The 25,138-nt window shown below is 44.4% G+C and overlaps 1 protein-coding gene and 2 long non-coding RNA genes across 13 annotated transcripts in view; 1 reads left to right on the plus strand and 2 right to left on the minus strand.

Annotated features, from left to right (window-relative positions):
- Positions 1–25,138, minus strand: part of LOC307225418 — a 582,147-nt gene that overhangs the window by 338,568 nt on the left and 218,441 nt on the right. The window lies entirely within an intron of this gene.
- The window catches only part of LOC307225335, a 422,891-nt gene that overhangs the window by 184,300 nt on the left and 213,453 nt on the right, over positions 1–25,138 (plus strand). The window lies entirely within an intron of this gene.
- SOX5 (SRY-box transcription factor 5) overlaps positions 1–25,138 on the minus strand; it is a 775,029-nt gene that overhangs the window by 173,118 nt on the left and 576,773 nt on the right. For 10 of the 11 annotated variants that reach the window (XM_079992440.1, XM_079992438.1, XM_079992439.1 and 7 more), the window contains 2 exons: positions 20,804–20,976; positions 17,342–17,410 (listed from right to left, as the gene is read on the minus strand). In XM_079992440.1, coding sequence (XP_079848566.1) covers positions 17,342–17,410; positions 20,804–20,976 — 242 coding nt within the window. Of the gene's footprint in view, positions 1–7,872; positions 7,981–17,341; positions 17,411–20,803; positions 20,977–25,138 lie in introns of those variants that run through there. The other variant, XM_079992435.1, reaches the window with a different exon arrangement.

Genomic DNA, 25,138 nt, shown 5'->3' on the forward strand with positions numbered 1-25,138 from the left:
AGGTGTGTTAGGAGTAGGAGTGCTGTGTATGGTTAAGAGAGAGAGAGAGAGAAAGAAAGGATTTATTTTACTTTGTTTTTGTATGTGGAAACTCTGCTGGTTTCTTTTCCTTTTAATAAATCCTGTAAATAGTTATTCTGAGTCTAGCTGACTAGTCATTTCCACCTCAACTAGCTTCTTCGCTGTGCAGGAAAACTCTTCTACGTTTGGGCTAAAGCCATTAGAGCTATGCCTGACACTTCAAAGTTCCATGACCCTTTGCCCCACCTGGGAACAGCAAGCTAATTGAGGGAGTGCAGGGTGGGCATATTTAAGGGGCTCTGAAAGAATGGTGGGGAGCTTTCCCCTGCCTCTCCAGCATCTCCTGCATGAGGTGGATTCCCCAATCTACCTAGGGTTGGCACTGCCTGGAGATCTCCCTCTGGTAGACTCTATCCTGATTTTTTAAGAAGATTAGTCAAATCATCATCATCATCATCATCATCATCATCATCATCATTCAGAAGGGTCTTCAGTGATCTGATTGATGCTCTTATTCATTCTCATGTGCTTATAATACAGTTGCCACAGCGTTTTTTTCATTTATTTGTGTAATGTCCTGCATTTTTTTTTATCGGATTGTGAAAACCTGCAAGTTAGGTGGCAGGTTATTTGGAAACGTAGCCTAACATTTATTTGGGAGGTGTATGTGTGTGCATTTGTGGCCTGATTTCCGCCCCTGATATTAGGTTTGGTGAAGCTCCATTGAAGAACAATGGTTCAGAACCAGAGGGGGTACAGCAATTTGAATTCAACACCAACATTTGTAGCGTGTCTTGTGCTTTTACCCATTACTACCTGTAAACAAGCTAATGGCAGCATACTAAGCCATCCCAGCTTGTATGAGGATAAAATGTAGGTCTCTCTCTCTCTGTGTGTCCCCCTCCACTCTCCTCAGCGATATCAACATATTTTCCTGCACTGATTTTCAAGATGCTGAAGTATTTACTCCCAATTCCCTGAAATGTGCCAAAGTCCCCCCTCAAACCTGTTTGACCCCCCCACTCTGCTGTTGTTTCAATGCCACTTTTCCAGAGGGGGTCCATTTCTCCTTACCAGTAACCTCAGGTAATCAGGAATTGCATGGTTAGTTAGCTGGCACCATAGGCACAGCTTTTTTGCTCCATAACAAAAAATAAAATCAGGGGATGGAGGAGGCCAAGCACAGAGCCAAGTGTGGCATGGCTTTAGTGGTCAGTGGCTACTCTTGCAGTGTAAGGGAAAGATGGCAGCAGGAGAAAGAGGTCAAGTGCGAGAGAGGAGGATCTACCAGCCATTGAAGCTGTGCTGCTGCCGAGTTTGGCTCCTCCCCCTGGCTCCTCCCAATGTCCTGACATTGCATGGGCGACATCATGCGCACATCATTGCCCCTTCGATCTCCCTCGCAAGTTGGCGCCTCTGTCGGGCACCTGCTATGCAGGTGTCACTACATGCTAATGACACCAAGGGGGAATGGAGCCAAGTTAAAATGGGAGCCATGTTTCCTGGACTGGATCAGACGGTGAACTGATGACATTGCTAAGAGCAGAGATATGCTTCCTAAATAGGTGAACGCTCTTATCTTCACACCACAAGTGGGGTATCTTTAAACGCCGATAAGGTTTTTGTGTGTGCAAAAATTGCCTCCCCTTTTGGTTTAGCCCTAAACGTTATGTTAATCAGTAACGTTTTGTTGTCATCTTGGATCTAAGATTTTAGAGATTTTAAACAGAACTGATAGGGGCAATAGAAGCTCCACACCAAGTGAAACCAAGTCAGACCATCTGGCTCAGTACTGTCTGCAGCAAATATCTACCACCTTTTCAGACCCAGTACTCACTTTTCACATGCATTGGGGGATCCATTTCTTAATCTTTCACCATATATTTTCATGGTGGTAGTGCTCCTGTTGCAACCCAGCTTGAAGACCAGTGGTCTACAGCAACTGGGTCCCCAGCCCTTCCTGCAGATGCTCAGGATTGAACCTGGGTCCTTCTCCATGCAATTCATGTACTCTATCAGTGAGCTCTTGAGAGGAGACTCTTGAGAGTCCCATGGACTGCAAGAAGATCAAACCTCTCCATTCTTATGGAAATCAGCCCTGAGTGCTCACTGGAAGGACAGATCGTGAAGCTGAGGCTCCAATACTTTGGCCACCTCATGAGAAGAGAAGACTCCCTGGGAAGGATCCTGATGTTGGGAAAGATGGAGGGCACAAGGAGAAGGGGATGACAGAGGACAAGATGGTTGGATAGTGTTCTCGAAGCTACCAGCATGAGTTTGACCAAACTGCAGGAGGCAGTGGAAGACAGGAGGGCCTGGCATGCTCTGGTCCATGGGATCACGAAGAGTCGGACACGACTAAACGACTAAACAACAACATCAGTGAGCTAGGACCCTTCCCCATAATAGATATTGGGGGGGAGGGAATGGACGTGTGGGCGGGATAAAGTCTGCAGACCATTTGTTCTGTTTTTAGATTTAGCTAGGGTGAGGCACAAGGATAATCGAGGGAAGAGCAAGAGGCCGACAAAGACTTAAGCAGCGAGCATGAAAGAAGAAATCGAAGGCATTTGTGTACACACAAATTCCATGTGCAATTTGGCATCGTTGCCACAAAGAAGAGTTTAATCAAAAGTCTCCAAGGAGCCACCACAAAGGAAACCGTTGTGTTGCCAGCTCTGGGGTAGTGAAAGAAACACCTGCTATGTACAACAAAGGGAAAGGCAGACAATAGTCAGAGAAGAAAAACCTGCAGCAAACAATGAAGATTGAGGCGGCCACTTTCTCTCTCCCTATTAAGGTGCAGTCCACAGCCTGCTTACTCTGGAGTATTCCCAGTGAGCTGAATAGAATTACTTAGAAGTAAACCATTCTTGGCTTCAGCAGAGAAGTCCAATATTTGAGATTAGCTTAGCAATAATGCAAATGTGTTGGATATCAACAGCAAAAGCTCCAGAAACCAGGAATCTTAAATCCAACGGCAGATAATATTTTCACTCAGAGCCACCCAAAAAACCTCTAACTTCAGAGCAGATAGTACTCTACTATTTCTCTGCTCACTTCTCTTGTTGTTTTTTGCATAGGTCCCCAAATGTGCTTCTCAGGTTCTGATTGGCTCCCAACCTTACACCTTTGGTCAGACCCACATTGTTTCTGCTGCCACTTTTTCAAATATGGTTGGAGGGATTTTGAAAATGCAGGTTGTAGTCTTAAGGATCAGAAGCATTTTTTCTTTCAAACAAACAAATGCACATTTAAGCAGAAAATCTCAGGATCGCATGCCGTTGCCACCAAAAGCAACCAGAACTGCAAGTTCTACTCAGCTATAGCACTGGTGGGGAAAGTCAGGCCCAATTGCAGCCCTCCAGATCTCTCTATCTGGACTTAGAACTGTCCCGGGTATTAATCCCTCTCTCCAGGCCACATCTGCCACTGGCCTTGCCTCTCATCCCGAGTATTTTTGATAGAATCAGAGAGTTGGAAGGGACCCCATAGATCATATAGTCCAACTCACTCCAATACAGGAATATGCAACCATCAAACCTGTGACCTTGTTGTTATCAGCACCACGCTCTAACCAGTTGAGCTGATGGGGCTTTGGTCTCCATGAACTACTGTACAAAGGTAACATTTGCATCAATTACTCTGCCCACTTTTGCTTCTGGCCCAGCCCAGCCCAGATGGCGTCTATGGAAGATTGCCTAGAATAGAATGCCTCCCTTGGCTTAAAAGATTTCCACCCCTAGGCTATAGGTTGCCACCCCTAGGCTTAGGCTTGCAATCTAGGGCTCTGGCTCAAAGGCTTGGCTCTCCAGACCGTTGTAAGAGGGATTATGGCACAAGGATGTATGTGCAGCCACTGCCATGCGTGCAGTTTTCTTCTGACCTGCAGAGCTTGTGGAAATCTTAGAATTTGCGCCCCATGGATGTAAACTTTGGTTCTTAGGAAGGCTCCATGTGATCGAGCAAAATCCAGTTGGTGGCTTTGCTCCATCCCGCAGGTGTTGACTCCCTTAGGTTGACTTGGTTGTTTTGAAAAGAACAGAAAGCTAATCCTTCCAGGCAACAATGAGATCATCACTATTTCAAGCCGCTTCTCCCTTTCCAGATCCAAGCATGATCCTCCTGTGTCCCTGGATAATGCAGGATCAAATCATTACAACTGATTTGGCAACTTCGTTGTACAGCTTTCATCATACGCACCTCTTGTGATGACAGAGATGAATTATTTTTGGAACCACCTTATTTCTATAGTTTTATGTTCATAAAGGTAAAGGGACCCCTGACCGTTAGGTCCAGTCATGGACGACTCTGGGGTTGCGGTGCTCATCTCGCTTTATTGGCCAAGGAGCCGGCGTACAGCATTCCAGGTCATGTGGCCAGCATGACTAAGCCACTTCTGGCGAACCAGAGCAGCACACGGAAATGCCGTTTACCTTCCCCTCTGGAGCGGTACCTATTTATCTACTTGCACTTTGTGGTTTCGAACTGCTAGGTTGGCAGGAGCAGAGAATGAGCAACGGGAGCTCACCCCATCGTGCGTATTCAAACCGCTGACCTTCCGACTGGCAAGCCCTAGCTCTGTGGTTTAGACCACAGTGCCACCCATATCCCTTTTATGTTCATAGAATCAAACAATTGTGGAGTTGGAGGGATCCTGAGGATCATCTAGTCCAAACCCTTGTAATGCAGGAATATGCAGCTGTCCCCATACAATGATCGATCCTGCAACCTCAGCATTATCAACACCATATTCTAACCAACTGAGCTGTTCTAAGTAGTTTTTAAATGTGATCTAATATTGCATTTTAATGGTAATAGTGTGTTTTAATGATGTAACCTGCCCTGGGACTTTAGGGTGAAAGGCAGTAATAAATGGTGGTAATAATAATAATAATAATAATAATAATAATAATAATAATAATCTTTATTTGCTATCACTGCAAAGTTTAAAGAATGGCCAGACACATCTGCCACATTGCAAAATAAAATCCAACACAACTAACAGAAAAACCCCCGAAACAAAATCTCACTTCTGTCAAAATTGTTTGGATGGTGCCTCCCCAACTGGTAATTCAATTACATCTCATAAAAAGAGTAGCAATGGGCACAACCCATCTCAAGAAGGGTGATGCGCCAGGGGAAACCCACAATGCTACAGTCAACAGTGCTGATGACTCAGTAGGTGGTACCAATACATTTCCAGTGAATCACTCTGGAGAACTTCTCCTAGGCATTTGGTAAGCAATGAGGCTGGAGTGAGATGTCAAAACAGACTGCCCAAGCCAAGAGATGGAATTCAAGAGAATACCCAGCATTGTTTCTAAGAGGGATGGGCAATTTCTCAACTTTTGCAGGCCATTTTATTCACCAGGTGCCAGTCTGCTGACCAGCAGTATATTTTGTAACATGAACCGACTTTCACACAGACACTATTAAGAAAGCAAGCAAAAAGCCATGGTCTTCATTTTGGGCTTCCCAAAACAAACAAAATCATAGCATAACATTGTGTGTACATGTGTAGGAGTGTGTGGTGGTGACACCATGGCTAGGGAACAGTCCAGACACGGCATGCAAAGGAAAAATCTGATTCCACCCTACTGGGAATGGGGGGAGTGGACCAAGCATGTGATGCACCTCTGCCGTGCACCCAAAAATCATAGTTAGTCAGAATTTCAACAGTGCAGTCCTAAATACCACAACTCCTAAACATCTGTGGCAGTGGAGGCCATTTCCATACGTCCAGACTGTAGGTAGTTCCATTCCAGGCTGCAATGTAGGGGTCAGTGACCACATGTGAGAGCAAAATTTGGAGGGTCACAGGTTCCCCACCCCTGTATACCTGAAGGAGCGTCTCCACCCCCATTGTTCAGCCTGGACACTGAGGTCCACCTCCGAGGGTCTACTGGTGGTTCCCTCACTGCGAGAAGTGAAGTGCTTTATTATGTTTTTGTTTTTGTTGGAAGCCACCCAGCCCATTAGGCGGGGACAAATAATAAAATTATTGATGATGATGATGATGAGAAGACTAAAGTGTTGGACTGAGACCAGGAAGACCAAGGTTCAAATATCACCTTAGCAAAAAAGCTTAATGTGACGTTGAACCATTGCCTGTCTTGGTTTCATCTACCTCATAGGTTTTCAAGTGAGGATAAAATAGAAGGAGAACATGTACAACACTCTGAGTACAGTGGTACCTCGGGTTAAGTACTTAATTCATTCCAGAGGTCCGTACTAAACTTGAAACTATTCTTAACCTGAAGCACCACTTTAGCTAATGGGGCCTCTTGCTGCTGCCACACCGCCAGAGCACGATTTCTGTTCTCATCCTGAAGCAAAGTTCTTAATCTGAAGCACTATTTCTGGGTTAGCAGAGTCTGTAACCTGAAGACTATGTAAACCTGAAGCGTATGTAACCCGAAGTACCACTGTAATTTGGTGGAAGTGTGTGGTAATAACAATAACATTTATTTATTTAAAGCAAGTGTGGGGAAACCTGTGGCCCTCCAGAGGTTATTGTTGGACTCCAGTTCCATCAGCCCCGACGAGCATGGCCCAATGTTCAGGCATGATGGGAACTGTAATCCAGCAACATTTGGAGGGCCACAGGTTCGCCACCCCTGATCTAGAGTGATGAATGTGGGTGGGGGTGGGTTGCCCTGACAAAGACCCACAAATGCTATCGAACCCCAGTAAATCGTGCATAAACCCATGACCGTTATAATGATGTTCTCCTTTCCGGAAAACACTGCAATGTTGTGCGGCGATTTGTCTGTTAAATTGAATCGTTGCCTCCAGATAGCGAGATAGATGGATACAAAGTTTATTTTGAAACGTCTCCCGGTGCCTTGCGAGCCTGACTGATGTGAGATGTTATTTTGAGCATGCAACGCATCTGAATGGCTCAGAGTCCTTTTCTTTTTCGGCGCGCATTCCTTGATAAGTGGCAAAGCTCCCCCTTATCAGTCACTCAAAGTGACTGCGGCTGTCAGTTGTGTACAAAGCGCAATCAGTTTCGAAGCAGAGACACCGGCATTTTTCTTCTCAGCTTGAAGCAAACACGTTTTGACTGCTAGTCATTCATTTTAAAGCATCGTCAATTAGGGGCGGACGGAGATATAAAGAAAACACATCCTAAACACCTCCACCAGCCAGCAGGAAAAAAATTTATTGTTATCTTGCCTGAATCATCTCTTTTTTCCCTCCCTTTCTTCTTCTCCTTTTTTTTTTTTTTTTTACCTCCCCTCAGCAGAAGCTGCCTTTTTTGGCTTCCGAACAAAAGGGCTCATGACTCCACACTCTCCACATGGATGAGACGCTGATCATATGGCGAACTAATGTTCCCCTTAGTAGGTCAGCTCAATGGACAAGGATGCTTTTCTTTCGCTCGTTGGCACCCGTGGCTTCGCGCTGCGCCTTTCCATATGTGCAGGCACACAATGGCAAGAAATAATAAAAGGGATTCTGAAAAAAACAAAACCACACAAATACCCCAACCCCCCTCTTTCACAAACACTCACTCACTCGCTGGAATAGAAACATAAGAGACGTCTCCTCTTGCTAATCTACAGCCCATCACCTTATTGCAAAATAAAGGACAGGGTGCAAATGTAAACAACACACTTTCATGATATTACAGAGCTGGAATTCAAGGGCCATCTGGTTTAACCCTTGTGCCCGAAAGGGAGAACCCTACCATCACCCTATGCACACATACAAAGAGTGATGTGCTGGAACTTGTCCTGAAATTTCTTGAAAGCTGTCTTCCCCTGTGAAAAGGGCTCCCATTTCCCTACCTTGTTCTCATGGCGTTTCATTAGAATTTCTATGGGTGTGGGGTTCTGAGCTTACCTTATCTTTGCATGATGGTGCTCTGTGTCTTGCCTGTAAACATTCCTTCAGCCTCCCTGGCTGCTTGCACTTCCTGATCTGAAAACGCCCCATGGGAGGAGTCACCTCCCCTGAGCTTTCATTGAAGCGTGGGCACCCATGGAGGCTACAGAGTACAGACTATTGGTCAAACCATTTACAGAACGAAAAGTACACTCACAAAGGCTCATTGTCTGCTTCAGAATGAAGGCACGCGCAACATGACACCTGCATCCCCACCCATGAAGAAGAAGAGTTTGGATTTGATATCCTGCCTTATCACTATCCGAAGGAGTCTCAAAGCGGCTAACATTCTCCTTTCCCTTCCTCCCCCACAACAAACACTCTGTGAGGTGAGTGGGGCTGAGAGACTTCAGAGAAGTGTGACTGGCCCAAGGTCACCCAGCAGCTGCATGTGGAGGAGCGGGGAAGCGAACCCGGTTCACCAGATTACGAGTTCACTGCTCTTAACCACTACACCACACTGGCTCTCAGTGAGAATTTATCTCTCCTTTAATAATTTTTAAATGCAATTTCCTTTCTTGTTAATTAATGCAGAGAGAGAGAAAATGTGGGAGAGTCTTTTTTGGGACAACAATGCTGGCAAACACAACGAAATTCGTTGGAACTGGGACCAAAAAAGGATATGCCCTCCCTGTAAAAGGAGAATAGAGAAGTCCATGAGCAACTTACAGAATGAACTGGTGGTAGATGATTGTAGTGGTGGCAGACCACAGAGAGGACAAACTAAGTTGAGACATCAGTTTACTTCCCCCTGCACCACCAGGGTTCCTTGTTGGAAGGCAAAACTGTAGGGAATTAGGTGGCCTCAGAGAACCAGTCTTGGGCCATGTCTTTCTAGTAAGTTGGATACAGAGTTATATCCAACAAAGTTGTCCTGTTAGTGCAAGGACTTTGGTATGCCAAGAAGGACTTCCTCTCCTCCTCCTCTATCTGCACATCTGGAGAGTTGGGGAAAGCCCAGAATAATTTTGGGGTGGGTGCGGGGTGCACTGTGCAAACATGCATGGGGAGAAGAAGTCCTGTTGCGCAGGCAGAAATACTTGTGCTAACAGGCCAACTTTGTTAGATACCCAAGTCTTCTACCCTGTCTCAAGTTGGGCAACTAATCACTCAAGGGAGCCACCAGATTTCACGTGCAGAATCCAATTGGATTGACAGTTGAATCTTATTTCAGTACTGATGGTGAGACAGAATTCTCCACCAGACCTTTAGCCAGCTGGCCAGATCAGCTGGCCCAGGAATGGCTGAAGAGTTCAAGAGGAGCAACTGCTGCCTGATGTTGTTGCCTCAGCTTGCCTAATGGCAGGGCAGGCCCTGCCTCTCTTCTTCTGGCATGCTTGACAACCAAGCCTGCCACTTGCCCCTCGCTTGCTAGGAGGGGACTGTGAAGAGCAGACAGCATTCAGAACCAGTGGAACAACAGATGATGGTAAGGATAGATTCCTGAAGCGTAGTCATCTCTTTGGGTATCACACCTGTTTATTGGATGCACAATATTCAGAGCAGCTGACATGTGGTTCCCAACAGACTCCTTGCCGGACAATTCTCAGGGCCAAACCCATTTCATCTCAACCCTGAGAAAACTAAAATTCTAAGTGGTGTCTGAGTGAGTTTTGCAACCAATCTCCACCCTGACACTCACTATCCCCTAAATGCAAAAGAAAGGATCACGATAAAAATCAGGAAGAATTTTTGAAAACTTTTAAAGTTTGGTCCAGTTTTGAACTAATAATAGAGTCCTCTGCCACTAACAGAGAGGAAATGAACTACTGAGTCCTCTTGGGGAAGGGGAGAGAGAGAATAATTTAGAGGTTTTGTTTTTAGACGGCAGTCCCTCGCTGTTGTTTGCAAAAGAAAAAAGAAAAGAAGGTTGCAAAGTCGTGGGAAAAGCATTTGATGCAGCTCCTTTTGGGGCCTTTCTGAGTGCATCTGGTATGCTGCCGATTCCAAGTCACATGGAAACAGGCAGCTGCTCCTGACACAGGGCAGGAAACTATCCTGAGTATATCAAAAACCCTGGAATGGTGGACATCACCTCTGACAAATCCACGAGATTTGCAGCAGGTGAGTGGCCCAGCTAAGGGCAGTTTTTGCTGATGAAACAGCAAAGGCGCCACTGCAGTGTATAGCTTGTGGCTTTCCAGCAACCGTGGCTCAGTGGTTTGCATGTGCAAGTACCCAGGTTCAGTACCCAGGAACTCCTGGTAGGACTAGAAATATTCCTTGCCTTGGAAGCTTAGAGAGCCATAGCTAGTCAACGTGAACTAGATGGTTGCAGGTTCGATTCCCATATGGGACGGTTGCATGTTCCTGCCTTTCAGGGGGTTGGACCACATGATCCTCAGGGATTCCAACTCTATGATTCTATGACCATTGAGTCTGACTCAGTGGAAGGCAATTTCCTAAGGAATCACATGCCACGTGAGAGAATTAAATGAATTCTCAGCTAGCGCCACTCCTGAGAAGGGCAATGCCAGATTGAGAACTGCTGCACAAATTCAGTTAATAATGTTGCCTTTTGATACTGTATCTTGATATATTCTGAAGCTTTGTTTATGATTTGCTTTTGCGGCTCTTATGCATTTTACTTGAGCGCATTTATTTTGCTTACATACACCGTTTTCATAGAAGCAGAGGATTGTAGAATTGGAAGGGACCCCAACCCCCTGCAAAGCGGGAATCACAGCTAAAGAATCCCTGACAGATGGCTGTCCAACCTCTGTTTAAAAACCTCCAGCAGCGAAGGAGAGCTATTTAGAGAGAAGTTTCGAGATATTTATTGCTGTATGATTATTTTACTCGAAAGGTGGAATTGTGATTAGTAGTAGTGTTAGTAGTAGAAGCAGTAGAATTCTTGTTGTTGATTTGTTTAGCACCTTCTATAGAATGCTAAAGACAATGAAAAACAGTTAAAAACACAAAATTGCACCTTATTCTTTTAAGAAAGCTAAACCTATAAAAGGTAGATACTCCTGGTAAAGGCACATTTATCCAACTCAGAGAGCCTGCGGGTACAAAGATGTCTTCAACTGCTTCTGGAAAGTGCAGCTAAAGAACACCTGTCATATCTCAGCAGGAACGCTATTCCACAGAACAGTGGCAGCGACACTAAAAGGCCTTTTCTGAACTACTGTGGAGAGAGCTTCTGAGATTTTTTGAACTTTCAGGAGAAACTCTCCCACAGGCTGCAGTGATCTGCTGCATGTATAAAAGTGTAGAGGGGTTTACTTATTTCAGCAGAATGTGAAATTTGTATTGTGTTTCTTTGTTGGGGGGGGGGGAGAGAAAAGACGTTGATTTTCTCGTGGTTCACATATGCCAGCCGCTTAAGTGATTTCTGTTGAAATATGAAGCAGTACTCAATTTAAATAAATAATCCACTTGCATTTTTATACTAGTTCAGGACCAAAATTTCTCAGCTGGGAACTTTCAGCCTGAACTGATTGTGTGTGTCATGAAAAACAAGGGGTGAAACTGGTACCTTAGAAGCTGCCGTAGAACTGTAGAGTTGGAAGGGACCACGAGGGTCATCTAGTCCAGCCCCCCTGCAATGTAGGATTCTTTGGGCCCAACATGGGCCCTTGAACCCATGACTCTGAGATTAAGAGTCTCATGCTCTACCAACTGAGCCATGTCAGAAGTCTCTCTTGCACATTTTGAGGACAGGGAGCAAAGCTTACTGGTATTCTTCCTCACTCTCCCTGACCTGAGGGCCACATTTATTTCCCCAGCTGCTACATTTAACGATACCACATTGTTACAAAGTTCGGGGGGGGGGGGAAGAATAGTGTCACCCCTCTGGCAGTCAGTCGCTGTCACCACTGCTATCTTCCAGAATGCTCCTTAGAATAATGCTGCGTTAAGTTATAGCAGGGACGCAGGTGGCGCTGTGGGTTAAAGCCTCAGCGCCTAGGGCTTGCCGATCGAAAGGTCGGCGGTTCGAATCCCTGCGGCGGGGTGCGCTCCCGCTGCTCGGTCCCAGCGCCTGCCAACCTAGCAGTTCGAAAGCACCTCCGGGTGCAAGTAGATAAATAGGGACCGCTTACCAGCGGGAAGGTAAACGGCGTTTCCGTGTGCGGCTCTGGCTTGCCAGAGCAGCGATGTCACGCTGGCCACGTGACCCGGAAGTGTCTCTGGACAGCGCTGGCCCCCGGCCTCTTAAGTGAGATGGGCGCACATGGAGTCTGTCAAGACTGGCCCGTACGGGCAGGGGTACCTTTACCTTTTACCTTTAAGTTATAGCATCATTCCAGGCATTCTGAAGAATTAAATACACAGGTTGCTGGCACAGGTGAGATTTGGTCATCATTTGAAAAATTCACCTTTGCACCCTAAAATAGTCAATATTTCACATCCTGCGCTTGGGGTTTCCTGTGCTTTGAAGTGGGGCACAGTCACTCCCACAAGACACATTATTATTATTATTATTTTAAAAATGTACTTTTATTAAACAATTTCAACAGAACAAATTATCAATCCAATTAATCAATTACATTTCCCCCCTTTTTATTCCCCCATCCCTCCCCCCCCAAAATACTTCCCTCAGCTCCCCTCTCTGATTTATTTGCACATATTATTCTCTGCATGTTAAACATGGTACATATCATTACCTTATCTGTCATGTATTCTATTAATAAATTTGTGGATGTTTATTCAAAACCTGCCAGGGAGTCCAAGTCATTTTGTTGTTTTTTAAAGTAATTTGTAGAAAGTTCCCAATCTTCCTTGAAGTCACGACTGTCCTTCTCATGTAGTTTATGAGTCACTTTTAACCCAATTTTTAATGGGGTTACTTGCCACATAACTCATTCATTTTTAACGTTCCCACCTTTCCCCAGAAAAAAGATCACAGCCAGTTTACCGTTTCACAGGAAAATGTCTGAACTGGGAGATGAAGCCTAAGAGCCGAACTGTGGGTGACTGCACCCACCATATACCGAAATTGTATTTGAGGTGTATGGCTTTCTCTGAAGAATCCTGGGAACTAGAGTTTGGGGTGCTGGGAAGAAGAGTTTGAATTTGATATCCCACTTTATCACTACCCAAAGGAGTCTCAAAGCGGCTAACATTCTCCTTTCCCTTCCTCCCCCACAACAAACACTCTGTGAGGTGAGTGGGGCTGAGAGACTTCAAAGAAGTGTGACTGGCCCAAGGTCACCCAGCAGCTGCATGTGGAGGAGCGGAGACGCGAACCCGGTTCCCCAGATTACGAGACTACCGCTCTTAACCACTACACCACACTGGCACTGTAGCTCTGTGGGGGTAAACTACTATTCCCAGGATTCTTTGGGGAAAGCCATGTATTTTAAATCCATGGTGAAAATTAAGCCTTCATTGGGAACAGTGGATTTTGGGGAACAAATGTGTTGTGTGTTTTGGCATATTGTTTAGAAAGCCTAAGATAACAGGGTGGCTTTTTTTCAAGTATAAATCCTCATCAGTCCATGTGAGATTATTTTTTTTTTTAATGGTATATCTAGTAAAATATTATCAAAGGAATTTTTCTCTCCTTGCAGAATAATTTATCCAAAATTACTATGACTTTAACAGACCTTACAGAAAATTGGCTCGGGTAAATGGAATTCCTTTTTTTCACTGGAAAAATAAGACACATTTGTTCCAGAATCTTAATCATTCAAATGCATGATAATTAAGCAGCAAACCTAATCTTACAGAGTTGTTTCCTCACTTCTGGTCAACTTTCTGGGCTTGGAAGCAGAAGTAATGGACAAGAAATGGACCCCCCCCCCTCATGGGACCCTGTAAGTTACCTCTTTAGCCCTTCTATCGGCTCATGTGGGACCAACATGGATAGCTGGCCCTGATGAATACTTGAGGTTCCCAACCCTTATGGTTGTAATTTCACGGGCAGTCATTTAATTTTATCCTGATTCTAATTTTTAAGCTGTATTTTAATCAATCTTATGATTGTGTTTTAATATATTTGACATCTGATGTTAGCCGCCCTGAGCCCGGTCTTGGCTGCGGACGGCGGGGTATAAATAAAAATTTACTTAATTTACTTACTAAGAATGGAGAATCTGAGGTTCAAAGAACAAAAGCAACTAAATCTTCAGAGGTACCAGAGCACCACCTGTTTCAACTATTAGGTGTAAATTAGTGCTTTTACCACATAACACTGGTCTTGAAAGACCTACATTGGCTCCCAGTACGTTTCCGAGCACAAAGTGTTGGTGTTGACCTTTAAAGCCCTAAACGGCCTTGGTCCAATATATCTGAAGGAGCGTCTCCACCCCCATTGTTCAGCCCAGACACTGAGGTCCAGCGCCGAGGGCCTTCTGGCGGTTCCGTCATTGTGAGAAGCAAAGTTACAGGGAACTAGGCAGAGGGCCTTCTCAGTAGTGGTGCCCGCCCTGTGGAACGCCCTCCCATCAGATGTCAAAGAGATAAACAACTACCTAACATTTAGAAGACATTTAAAAATAAATTAATCCATTGTGCATACCCAAGCCTTCAGGCATGTTTCATCTCACTCTGTGGATCTCAATCTTTATTTACCCTCATTGCAGAATTTAGGACACTGTTCCTATTGCAAGGAATTCCAAGCAAATCGATTGACACTGAAGGCTGTAAATCACTGCAGCGCCCTGCCCTCCCATGATTCAGCAGGTTGAAAAATAATACTTTTTTATGTCCAACAGATGCAGGCTCCACAGTGAAGAGTAAGATAATGAAGATTGCTTTGAGAGCCCTTTGCCTGGGTAGTTGTGTGGGCCTTTGACAACATGTGTGGGGTTACATCTTAAAGACTCTTCTCACCATCTCTGGCTTCTTGCGCATTTTATGAAAGCATGCTACAATTCTCAGGATGCCATTTCCAGCATAGATACTTGCAGTGAACTCAGACTTGAATTACAGTATCTGTGGACAGGCATCCCAGTGCAGAAAGCTACAAGTCCTTTCAACCCATCAGAGAACACAGAGGCTGCTAGGAAGCAGCCCCTCTGATTCTAGATTTCCTAGAAAGCAAGAGTTTGTGTGGGTGGTTCTGCTCTGCTAGTGAGCCAGAGCATCAGGCTCCAGCTTCACCAGTTCAAGCAGGAAAGCTGACAATGGAGATGCCCAAGAGGTCTGGACTCCGCACATTTCTATGGGAAATGGCCTGATCCATGTCTTTCAGACTAATGTGTGGTTCTGGAATTTAACAGGTCAACAGATTTCACACTTCTCTGAAACATGATTCCCAACAGTTGAAATGTATCCAAGTATGAATTTAAATACATATTCAGAGAAAACAAACCTTTTAAGAGAAACCTTTTAAAAAATCATCTGCAGATTAATGTGGAAATGTAATGGAAATTTGAAAAGTAAAAATAGGTGAAGTTGACATGAACCAGAATCAGATAGATTACCCTATGCCTAGTTAAACCAATAAACAAGATGATGTAAACTCCCTCTCTCTCTATATATATATATGGTCAGGAATGGTTTTATTTCAGAAACACAAAAATGAACATTAGTGTGGAACATAAGATAAAGGTAAAGGGACCCCTGACCATTAGGTCCAGTCGTGGCCGACTCTGGGGTTGTGGCACTCATCTCGCTTTATTGGCCGAGGGAGCCGGCATACAGCTTCTGGGTCCTGTGGCCAGCATGGCTAAGCAGCTTCTGGCGAACCAGAGCAGTGCACGGAAACACCGTTTAGCTTCCTGCCGGAGCAGTACCTATTAATCTACTTGCACTTTGACATGCTTTCAAACTGCTAGGTTGGCAGGAGCAGGGAGCGAGCAACGGGAGCTCACCCCATCGCGGGGATTCGAACCGCCGACCTTCTGATCGGCAAGTCCTAGGCTCTGTGGTTTAACCCATAGTGCCACCTGCATCCCAGTGTGGAACATATTTATCAATAAACTCATAACCAGAAATACGCAAAATACTCACTGATAGGGTGAAATAAAGTTTTAGGTAGATTGGGAAGTTGATAGGGAAGATACACTTAAAGGGAAATGCTACTTCTCTAAGTTCTGTTTGAACCCTGTTCTGTTCTGAAATACAATGCCAGCTTTGGCCACAGATGATAGATTATGGACTGATTATGGTCACAGAAGCATTTGCTCTATGTAACAATTAATGAACATACCAATCTCTTACTTTAAAAATAACTAGATTTTTTTTAGAAAGAAAAGTTCCACTTTTACAGAACACGATCAGAAAGATTAAGATGAAAACAACCTTGATAACATCTATTACAGATTCAGTCCAAATCTAAATCAGATCTCAGAGCCTTCAGTCCAATCCAGTTAGGAGCATGTGATAACTGGAAGAGGAATTGTGCAAACAAGACTGAACTGCTGCTGTTAGAAAAGGAAAGCTGGGAGCTGGTTTTAATCCCCACTGCTCTCCAGTTCTCAGTGAAGAGGGTTATTGCTTATGGCATGGCTGGGACTATGCGCATCGAGTCCGCTGGAGCCTGCACATGTTGTTAGATCACACCGTTTTTATATCTAGTAATCATCCATCAATGTCATCTCACACCTTTCCTGGAGCATACTACATTCTAACATATGAATCTCCACATGAACAAACCAACTTCCACTCCTGTGTGAAATTGGGTGCTTAAAAGCAATGAACTTGTTTACAGAGACACAGCCCCAGCCCAAGATGTTTTGCTGTCTGAGATGATGGACAAAATGGCACTTCCACTCCCACCTTCCGACTGGGCTGGCTGTTGACCCTTACTTCAACATTCGAAACGCGGCAGCATGCAACACAGCTCTGAACTCTTAACACCTTGCCACCACCTCCACCACTCCCCAGCACCTGTTGCCTGAAACAGTTGTCTCATTGCACCTAATGGGAGGACCGGCACTGCAAATAGCCATTTTCTAGTTACATCTGTAAGAAGTCGTGCAGCTCCTTTAAATAATAGTAATAAGAAAGCCACCATGCTTTCATAAACGGCTAACTTTCCAAGCCCATTTCCCATGCTTTCTTTGTACTAACACACATGCACGCACACACACACACACACACACACACACACACACAAACAAACAAACAAACAAACAAAATAGCAAGATAACAACAGGACTTTCGTAACAGAAAAAAGCTGGGGTGGTTTCATGTCCATCATCTGGAAAGAACAGAAAGACGAGCTTGCAGCTCACCGCAGCTGGTTTCATGAGGACTAGGGACACATTTTAGGACAGCAAGCTATGGTTCTCAGGGTGCCGTTTCTGCACAGACACTTGCAATCAGTTCAGACTCGCGTTATGGAGTATAAGGGCAGGCATACCAATATACACACAGCAACATCCATAGATTTGGAACCAGCATCAATCTACTTAAACTCAGATATGGTTGCCTATTTATTGATGGCAATAAATTATTGAATTGGGGGTAGTAGAAAAAGGCACAAAGAGAGACAGAGAGAATAAAAACAATGGGTAGACTCAGAATCTCTGACCTGGATCTGTTGCTGGAGAAGGTTGATTTTGTGTTGCTGCTGCAGGAGCTGCTGTTGTTGCCTTGCAATCTGTAGGGTCAACACACAACAGTACTTAACAGGAGTCTAATTTGCAGTCTGAAAAGGCACATTTGCCCTCCTCCATTTAGACCTTTGCCCACAGCTGGTCCTATCCAAATAAAGACAATGAACACTTCCACTCTGTCACCAAATGTATTAAAAAACAACAACATGTTTAATGGCACTGTCTCCTATGCATAATGGTTAGAGTATAAACGTGGCTCTTTTGCACTCAATAATAGTGAATACTTCAAAACAGAAGCAAAAATAAATTGTGCCTAAATGCCACCTGTCCCTTTAAGGTGGTGCTCATTTTTATTTATTTATTTATTTATTTATTCATTCATTCATTCATTCATTCATTCAATTTATACCCGAAGGTCTCATAGTGGGCAGAGGGTTGGCTTTGTGTATTTGCAAGTATTTTTGTGTGTGAATGTGTTTGCTTATCATGTGTTTTCATTTAAACACATGGCCTCGGTCCTAAACGGCCTCGGTCCACCCCCATTGTTCAGCCCAGACACTGAGATCCAACACCGAGGGCCTTCTGGCGGTTCCCTGATTGCGAGAAGTGAGGCTACAGGGAACCAGACAGAGGGCCTTCTCGGTAGTGGCACCCGCCCTGTGGAACACCCTCCCAACAGATGTGAAGGAAATAAGCAGCTATCTTCTTTTTAAAAGACATCTGAAGGCAGCCCTGTTTAGGGAAGTTTTTAATATTTAATGCTGTATTGTTTTTAACACTTGATTGGAAGCCGCCCAGAGTGGCTGGGGAAACTCAGCCAGATGGGCGGGGTATAAATAATAAATTATTATTGTTATTATTATTTAGGCTCATGCTCCTAAACATATCATAAGTCACTTGGAGCTCTTTTTTGTGTAATGAGCGAGTAACGTGTAATAATCATAAATCACAAATCTGACAAAGACAGTAGGGCAGAGTCGTGGAGTGAGCTTTGTGGCTTCCGACTCTGCTGTCAGAGACAGTATGCGCCTGAAGACCAATTGTTGGGATTCACAGTGTGAGAGGAGTGCCTTGTGCTTGGCTCCTGGGTGCCAATTTACCACAGGCATCTGGTTGGCCACTGTGAGAACAGGACGCTGGACTAGGTGGGCCATCTTCTTATGTTTATGTTGTGGACTCTCCTTCCTTGGGAGGTTCTCAAGCAGAGTTTGAATGGCCGACTGTCCTGGATGCTTCAGCTGAGATTCCCACATTGCACTGGATCGGTCTAGATTGAATAAATGACTCTTGGGATCCCGTCCAACTGTACAATTCTATGTTATGTGCTAATACATTTCCCCTAATATATGCATTTTGGGGTTGTTGTTTTTAAGGTAGCTGGATTTTTGTTCTTACCTTCATTAGGCATGTCTGCAGTAAAATACGAACTACAGTGGTGCCTCGCAAGACAAAATTAATCCGTTCCGCGAGTCTCTTCGTCTAGCGGTTTTTTCTTCTTGCGAAGCAAGCCCATTGACGGCTTAGCGGATTAGCGCTATTAGCGCTATTAGCGGCTTTTAGCGGCTTATCGGCTTATCGGATAAGCAGATAAGCGGCTCAGCGGCTTAGAAAGGGGGGGGGGAGGGGAAAAAACCTGCAGGAACTCGCAAGACATTTTCGTCTTGCTAAGCAAGCCCATAGGAAATTTGTTTTGCGAAGCACCTCCAAAACGGAAAACCCTTTCATCTAGCGGGTTTTCCGTCTTGCGAGGCATTCGTCTTGCGGGGCACCACTGTACATCCCTTCTCCTACATCCCTTCTCCAGTGTGCTTATTTCTAAGAAATCACAGGTGCCAACTCCTAGGAGCTGAGGTTGCTTTGCACACCCCCCCCAATAAAATATTTGAGAGGGAATAATAGAAGAAAAGGAAGATGGAATAAAAGGAAACATCTTGGCAGAATCAGACTGATCCCTGTATTGTATAAATATAAGTACGTAGGGAGGTAAAAAGGAATTATATAAGAAATACGTAACTGTGCGGTATAAAGTAATTTATAGATAAAGTACAGTGAGATTAATTGGAAGTCAGTTTTAAATCTCTTCTCTATAAGTTTTATAATTGTGTTCAGTATCAGGAGTATGTATTATGGTAATTATATTAATCTGCTTGTATCTTATACTGAGGTGGTTTGCTTGATTTTTCTGTCACTTGTTTGTTTGATTGTATGTTTGTTTATTTGTATGTATGTCTGTTTTCTCATAAATGCATTTATTTTAAATTAATAAAGATATATTTTAAAATAAATAAATAAAGTATTTGAGGGGGCGTCCCCCTAAGTTGATGGGCATTGCCATTCAAATGGTGTGGGTGGGCGTGCCACGTCACATGATCAATTATACAGGGTTGGGTTTACCTGCCTCGCCCCAATATTTTGTTCAAGTTGGCACCTCTGTCATATATACTGTATTCATACAGGCTACTAATCCTGATGGCTGTGCTCCATTTCCACTGCCGGAAGTGCTATTCTTCTGAATACCAGTAACTGGAAACCATAGAAGGGGATAAGGCTCTTGCAGTCAGATCTTACTTGCAGGCTCCCCATTGGCTTCTGGGTTGACAACTGTAACCAGCATTCCTGAAATGTACTCTGAGCCGAGTGTGATTTTCATGCTCTTTATTCAGCGCATAGTAGTGAGGAATGCAAGTTGCCCCAAAATGTCTGCTTTATATGCATTATTTACACAATGGGCACCACGTGATTGGCTAATTCTGGGATTCTCCTATAGGCCAATCAGGTTGCGGATTAACTTCCACCAGGAGTTGGATTGGGTGGCTCCTGCAGACCAATCAGACTGCTGCATTCTGGATCCTATTGTTCTAGGACCAATCAGACTAATGCATTCTGAATCCTATTGTTCTAGGACCAATCAGACTGCTGCATTCTGGATCCTATTGTTCTAGGTCTAGGACCAATCAGACTAATGCATTCTGAATCCTATTGTTCTAGGACCAATCAGACTGCTCCATTCTGGATCCTATTGTTCTAGGACCAATCAGACTAATGCATTCTGAAACCTATTGTTCTAGGACCAATCAGACTGCTGCATTCTGAATCCTATTATTCTAGGACCAATCAGTCTGCTGCATTTTGAATCCTATTCAACTCAGTACATAACAATTCCATAATGTGAAATGCTTAAAGTTGCTAATTTGCACACACACACTCTAAGTTAATGGATACCTTTTCATGCATTTTAGCCAACTTTTCATTCATTCCCTGCCCCCCCCCCATCCTCCCAATAAATAACTAAACTAATTCCTGGGCTCGGATCCTGCAATATTTCACACCTCCTTAAAATAAGGATATGTTAATGGAGTGTTACTATTCCGTCCCCCCCTCTCCCACACTAAAGAGGGGGAGTAGATTAAAAGTCCCTTTTAATAATAATCACTCACCTGTTCCTGTTGCTGCTTGGCCAGCTCCATTTGCTGGCGCTGCTTCTCAATTTGTGAGGCCGCCAGCTTCTTCTGCTCATCGTGAGCCGCCAACAGCTGCTCCCGCAAACTGGTCAGCTGATTGATCATGCCCATGAGCTGCCTCTCTTTCTCAGCTAGGCTCTCTGGAGTCCCTGAGCATCATATGGTGACAAAAGGTAAGGGGAGGAGGGGGGAGAGAGAGGTTGGGGGGGGGGAGGAGAGAGAAGAGAGAATGAGAAGCAAGAACTGGGTACCGTTCCAAGAGGACAGCTCCTGTAAGGCACAGCAGAAAATGCATCTTGCCACACAGACATATGTTCGGGAGACTAACCCATTATTTACTTACTTACTCAAAATATTCTGTCCCTGTCTTTGCTGTTAATCCAAGTGTCCTGATCTAGAAATACTTGGGCAATAACAGTGGCCTCCCTGTATGACGGTGCTGTGCCAAAATCTGCCTCCCAATTTCTCATTAAGTTTTCCTCCCTGGAAAAAGCAGCTTTCATTTTCTTCTGTCTCATTTTCAGGACACTTTAGGATTTTCGTGGGTACATGGTTTGGACTTATTTTATCATGTTGAAGTAGGTGTATGTGTTTCTCTCTCTCTCTCTCTCTCTCTTCATGAATCATTTCTTCAGCACCCTGTAGCCTCCCTGGTTGCCTGCACTTTCTGATCTGAAGAAGAAGAGGAGTTTGGATTTGATATCCCGCTTTATCACTACCTGAAGGAGCCTCAAAGCGGCTAACATTCTCCCTTTCCCTTCCACAACAAACACTCTGTGAGGTGAGTGCAGCTGAAAGACTTCAAAGAAGTGTGACTAGCTCAAGTCACCCAGCAGCTGCATGTGGAGGAGCGGGGAATCGAACCTGGTTCACCAGATTATGAGACTACCGCTCTTAACCACTACACCACAGTGGCTCTCCCCAAGGGCTTTATATCTCACAGTGGCTTCCTCTTGGCTGTAGCTGAAGGGTGGGCACCTGGGGAGGCTGCAGTGTAGAGAGACAAAGATGCTCACAGACACCCAGAGACATTAACTTCCAAGGAAGAATGGATGGGCTGACGTTGCCCGTGTGACATCAAGACGTCAGGCAGAGCCAGGCACAGAACCAAAAGCAGCGGTAGTACAGTTTCAATGGCTGGCTGCTACTCCTGCCGCCACCACCACTAAAAGGTAAAGGTAAAGGTACCCCTGCCCGTACGGGCCAGTCTTGACAGACTCTGGGGTTGTGCGCCCATCTCACTTAAGAGGCCAGGGGCCAGCGCTGTCCGGAGACACTTCCGGGTCACGTGGCCAGCGTGACATCGCTGCTCTGGCGAGCCAGAGCCGCACATGGAAACGCCGTTTACCTTCCCGCTGGTAAGCGGTCCCTATTTATCTACTTGCACCCGGAGGTGCTTTCGAACTGCTAGGTTGGCAGGCGCTGGGACCGAGCAGCGGGAGCGCACCCCGCCGCAGGGATTCAAACCACCGACCTTTCGATCGGCAAGTCCTAGGCGCTGAGGCTTTAACCCACAGCGCCACCATTCCCTGTTCCTTCCCCTCTGTGGCAGGAGGTGGAGGAGGAGAAGGAGCCAGCCACTGAAGCCACACAGCGCTCAGCTCCACACTTGGCCTCCTCTGCCACCTTTGAGCACTAGGGACCCCCAGCACCCTCCTTTTGTTGAGGGCCAAAAGGGCTCGGTCCTAGGAGATGATGTCCCTGCACACAGTTTTGTGTGACCTTGAGAAAGTTATTGCCAGGGAAAAACTAAGCTGATTCTCAAAGACAGTCAGCAACACAAAATCAGCAATGAAAACAAGCTTAAAACTAAAACCACAAACCAAGACACAGAAATAGCACATATAATTGCCAATAGTTCATCAGTCAAAAAACCCAATTGTTTCAAATTATCCAAAATTACCCCTGAAGGCTTATTGGAAGAAACCAATCTGTTCTGCCTGACCAAAACCAAGAGGTCTTCCAACAGAGAGCATCCCATTGTTTATATGTCACATGGGGTCTAGATGAATCTGTCAATTTCAGTTTCTTTCAGTTTCTCATTTTCCCAATCTTAAATTCTCCACATTTCCTCATGAAAATCCTCACGAAAGCCAAGGCCTTCTGAACTACATTGTCAAGTGTTAGAGGTGGAAAGACCTGTCCATTTTAGTTTCTTCCACTTTGAAAATCTGTCAGCAATTTAGCGTGAATAAACACATTTTGGTATGCTGTTTTTCTTAATGTCCACAATTTTGCAATTTCACTAATATAATGCATTTTTATGTTATTTTCACTAATGTGTACATCTGAAGCACACTGCCCCCCAATACAGGCATTTTTTATAAGTCATGGTAGGAAAACTAAATTGCAAAGTTCAGTTAATTTTTGTAGGATGGTTGTGTTGTGGTTCTAATATTGTTTCAGAAAGTTCAAATTTTATAGATATGGATTTAATGCGAGAGCCGGATCCAGAGGAAAATTGGGCCTGATCCGGCCCGCGGACCTTAGTTTGCCGACCCCTGTGTTAGGGCATTACTGCCTAAAAAGTGGTTGCTGGATACGATGATTGTCACCACATAGGAGTCATGGAATTTCGTTTCTGTGTCAGAAATTCATCTCTCCTCGTACTACGCAGTCCTGATGACGTCTGCTAGAAATGCAAATCAGTGGGATGAAACTATAACACTTTATTTACAGTTTCCCCAAGCTTTGTGTGAGAGAAAGGGAACAGCGCCGCATGGTAAAATATTAAGAGAAAGGGAGGGAACCCTTCTAATTTGCAGTTTTCACTTCAAACGCCATCGGAGACCAAGGCGTTGTTGCCGCAATGTGTTTGCCACCTGGACATGCAATTAGACTGAAGTGTCTGTTACAAGTCTTTGCATCCAAAGATTTGTTATGCAAAAGGAATTAGCAGCTCCCCCACCAAATGCTACAGCTGGAATTCTCCTAAAAGGGCAATTCCTCAATTTCAAGATCAGCTATACAGAAGCAGTTACACCATTGGCCTTCATGTCGTAAAACATGTTTGATGTTATATAAATGCTTCGGCAGTGAGATAAGTAATAGCATGTAGAACAGAGAAGTGGAAATCTGAAGAGAGAGAAAATGCAGAATTTCTTCTGTCAAGACAGCAATTGCCAGCAGACCCAAGGCAATTCACCTCCCACTTCTGCAGAAGAGACTTTTCCACACACACACAAAATCCATGTCTTAGCATGCAATAATAGCTGTGTTCCTGCACGCACCACAGATTCCAATGGTGTGATCTGCGGTCAACTTTGACCTTCTGAAAAATATATGTAGCCCCCTTAATCTACCTGGGATGAGTATGAGAAAAGATAAGACAGTCTGTGGAAAAACCTGAAATCACGAAAGTCGGAGTGGAGTTAATATGGACCCACCGCCACCCCGCCTCTAGTAGCAAATTGGCTGGTCGTGTGCTGATTATTCTGAAGTTGAAGTAGGGACACACACACAAAAATAAGATAGTGGTTTCTACAGGAGATTACCAAGGAATTAAGTTTGGATTTTTTTTAAAAAAAAAATGTTAAGAAAGTGCTTGTTTTTGTGTGAAGCTGGTCCTAATTTGAGCCCTTTAATGCTAAGGGGAGATTTCACTGGGATGGGAAAGAAAGGTGTATTTTCCCATTCTTTCAGCATCCCCCAACCCTGTGAGACCCCAAAACTGTTAGAAGGCTTCTGCATGGGATGGTCACTTATACGTCAGCCCCAAAGGGAAGATGCATTACCAGAAGAGATGTTGGGAGACCAATATTCTCCCCTTACAGAGCTACTGTTATTAGAGATCCCCAAGAAGAGGGGTTCATTGTTAAACCACTCTGGAAACTGTAGTTCTGTGAGGGAGAATACTGGTCTCCCCACAACTCTCAGCACCTATAACAAACTACATTTCCCAGAATTCTCTGCAGAGGAAGCCATGACTGTTTGATGTGGCATGATACGGCTTTAAATATAGAAGTGCAGATGGGGCCCATCCGCTTTTCCACACTGATGCAGTTCCATCTAAAGTCAAAACAAACTTAAAGAGTCCCATTGCCTTCAATAGGACTTAGTTATGGCTACATGTAGTTGGATCAAGTCTGGTTTATTTGTTTATATATTTATTAAATGCTTTATTTATTTATTTATTTATTTATTTATTTATTTATTGTTGATAGCCTTAGAATCAAGGGCTTGGATGATGAGGGACATTCAGCTTTTATTTTTTAATTTGAAAATATCTGTACTGAAATTCTGTTTTCATCAATATGTTAGGCATATCTTCCTGGATTCAAACATACAGTCAATAACAGCCATCTACATTTA

The sequence above is a fragment of the Podarcis cretensis genome, assembly GCF_951804945.1.
Source record: "Podarcis cretensis genome assembly, chromosome: 10".
NCBI lineage: Eukaryota > Metazoa > Chordata > Lepidosauria > Squamata > Lacertidae > Podarcis > Podarcis cretensis.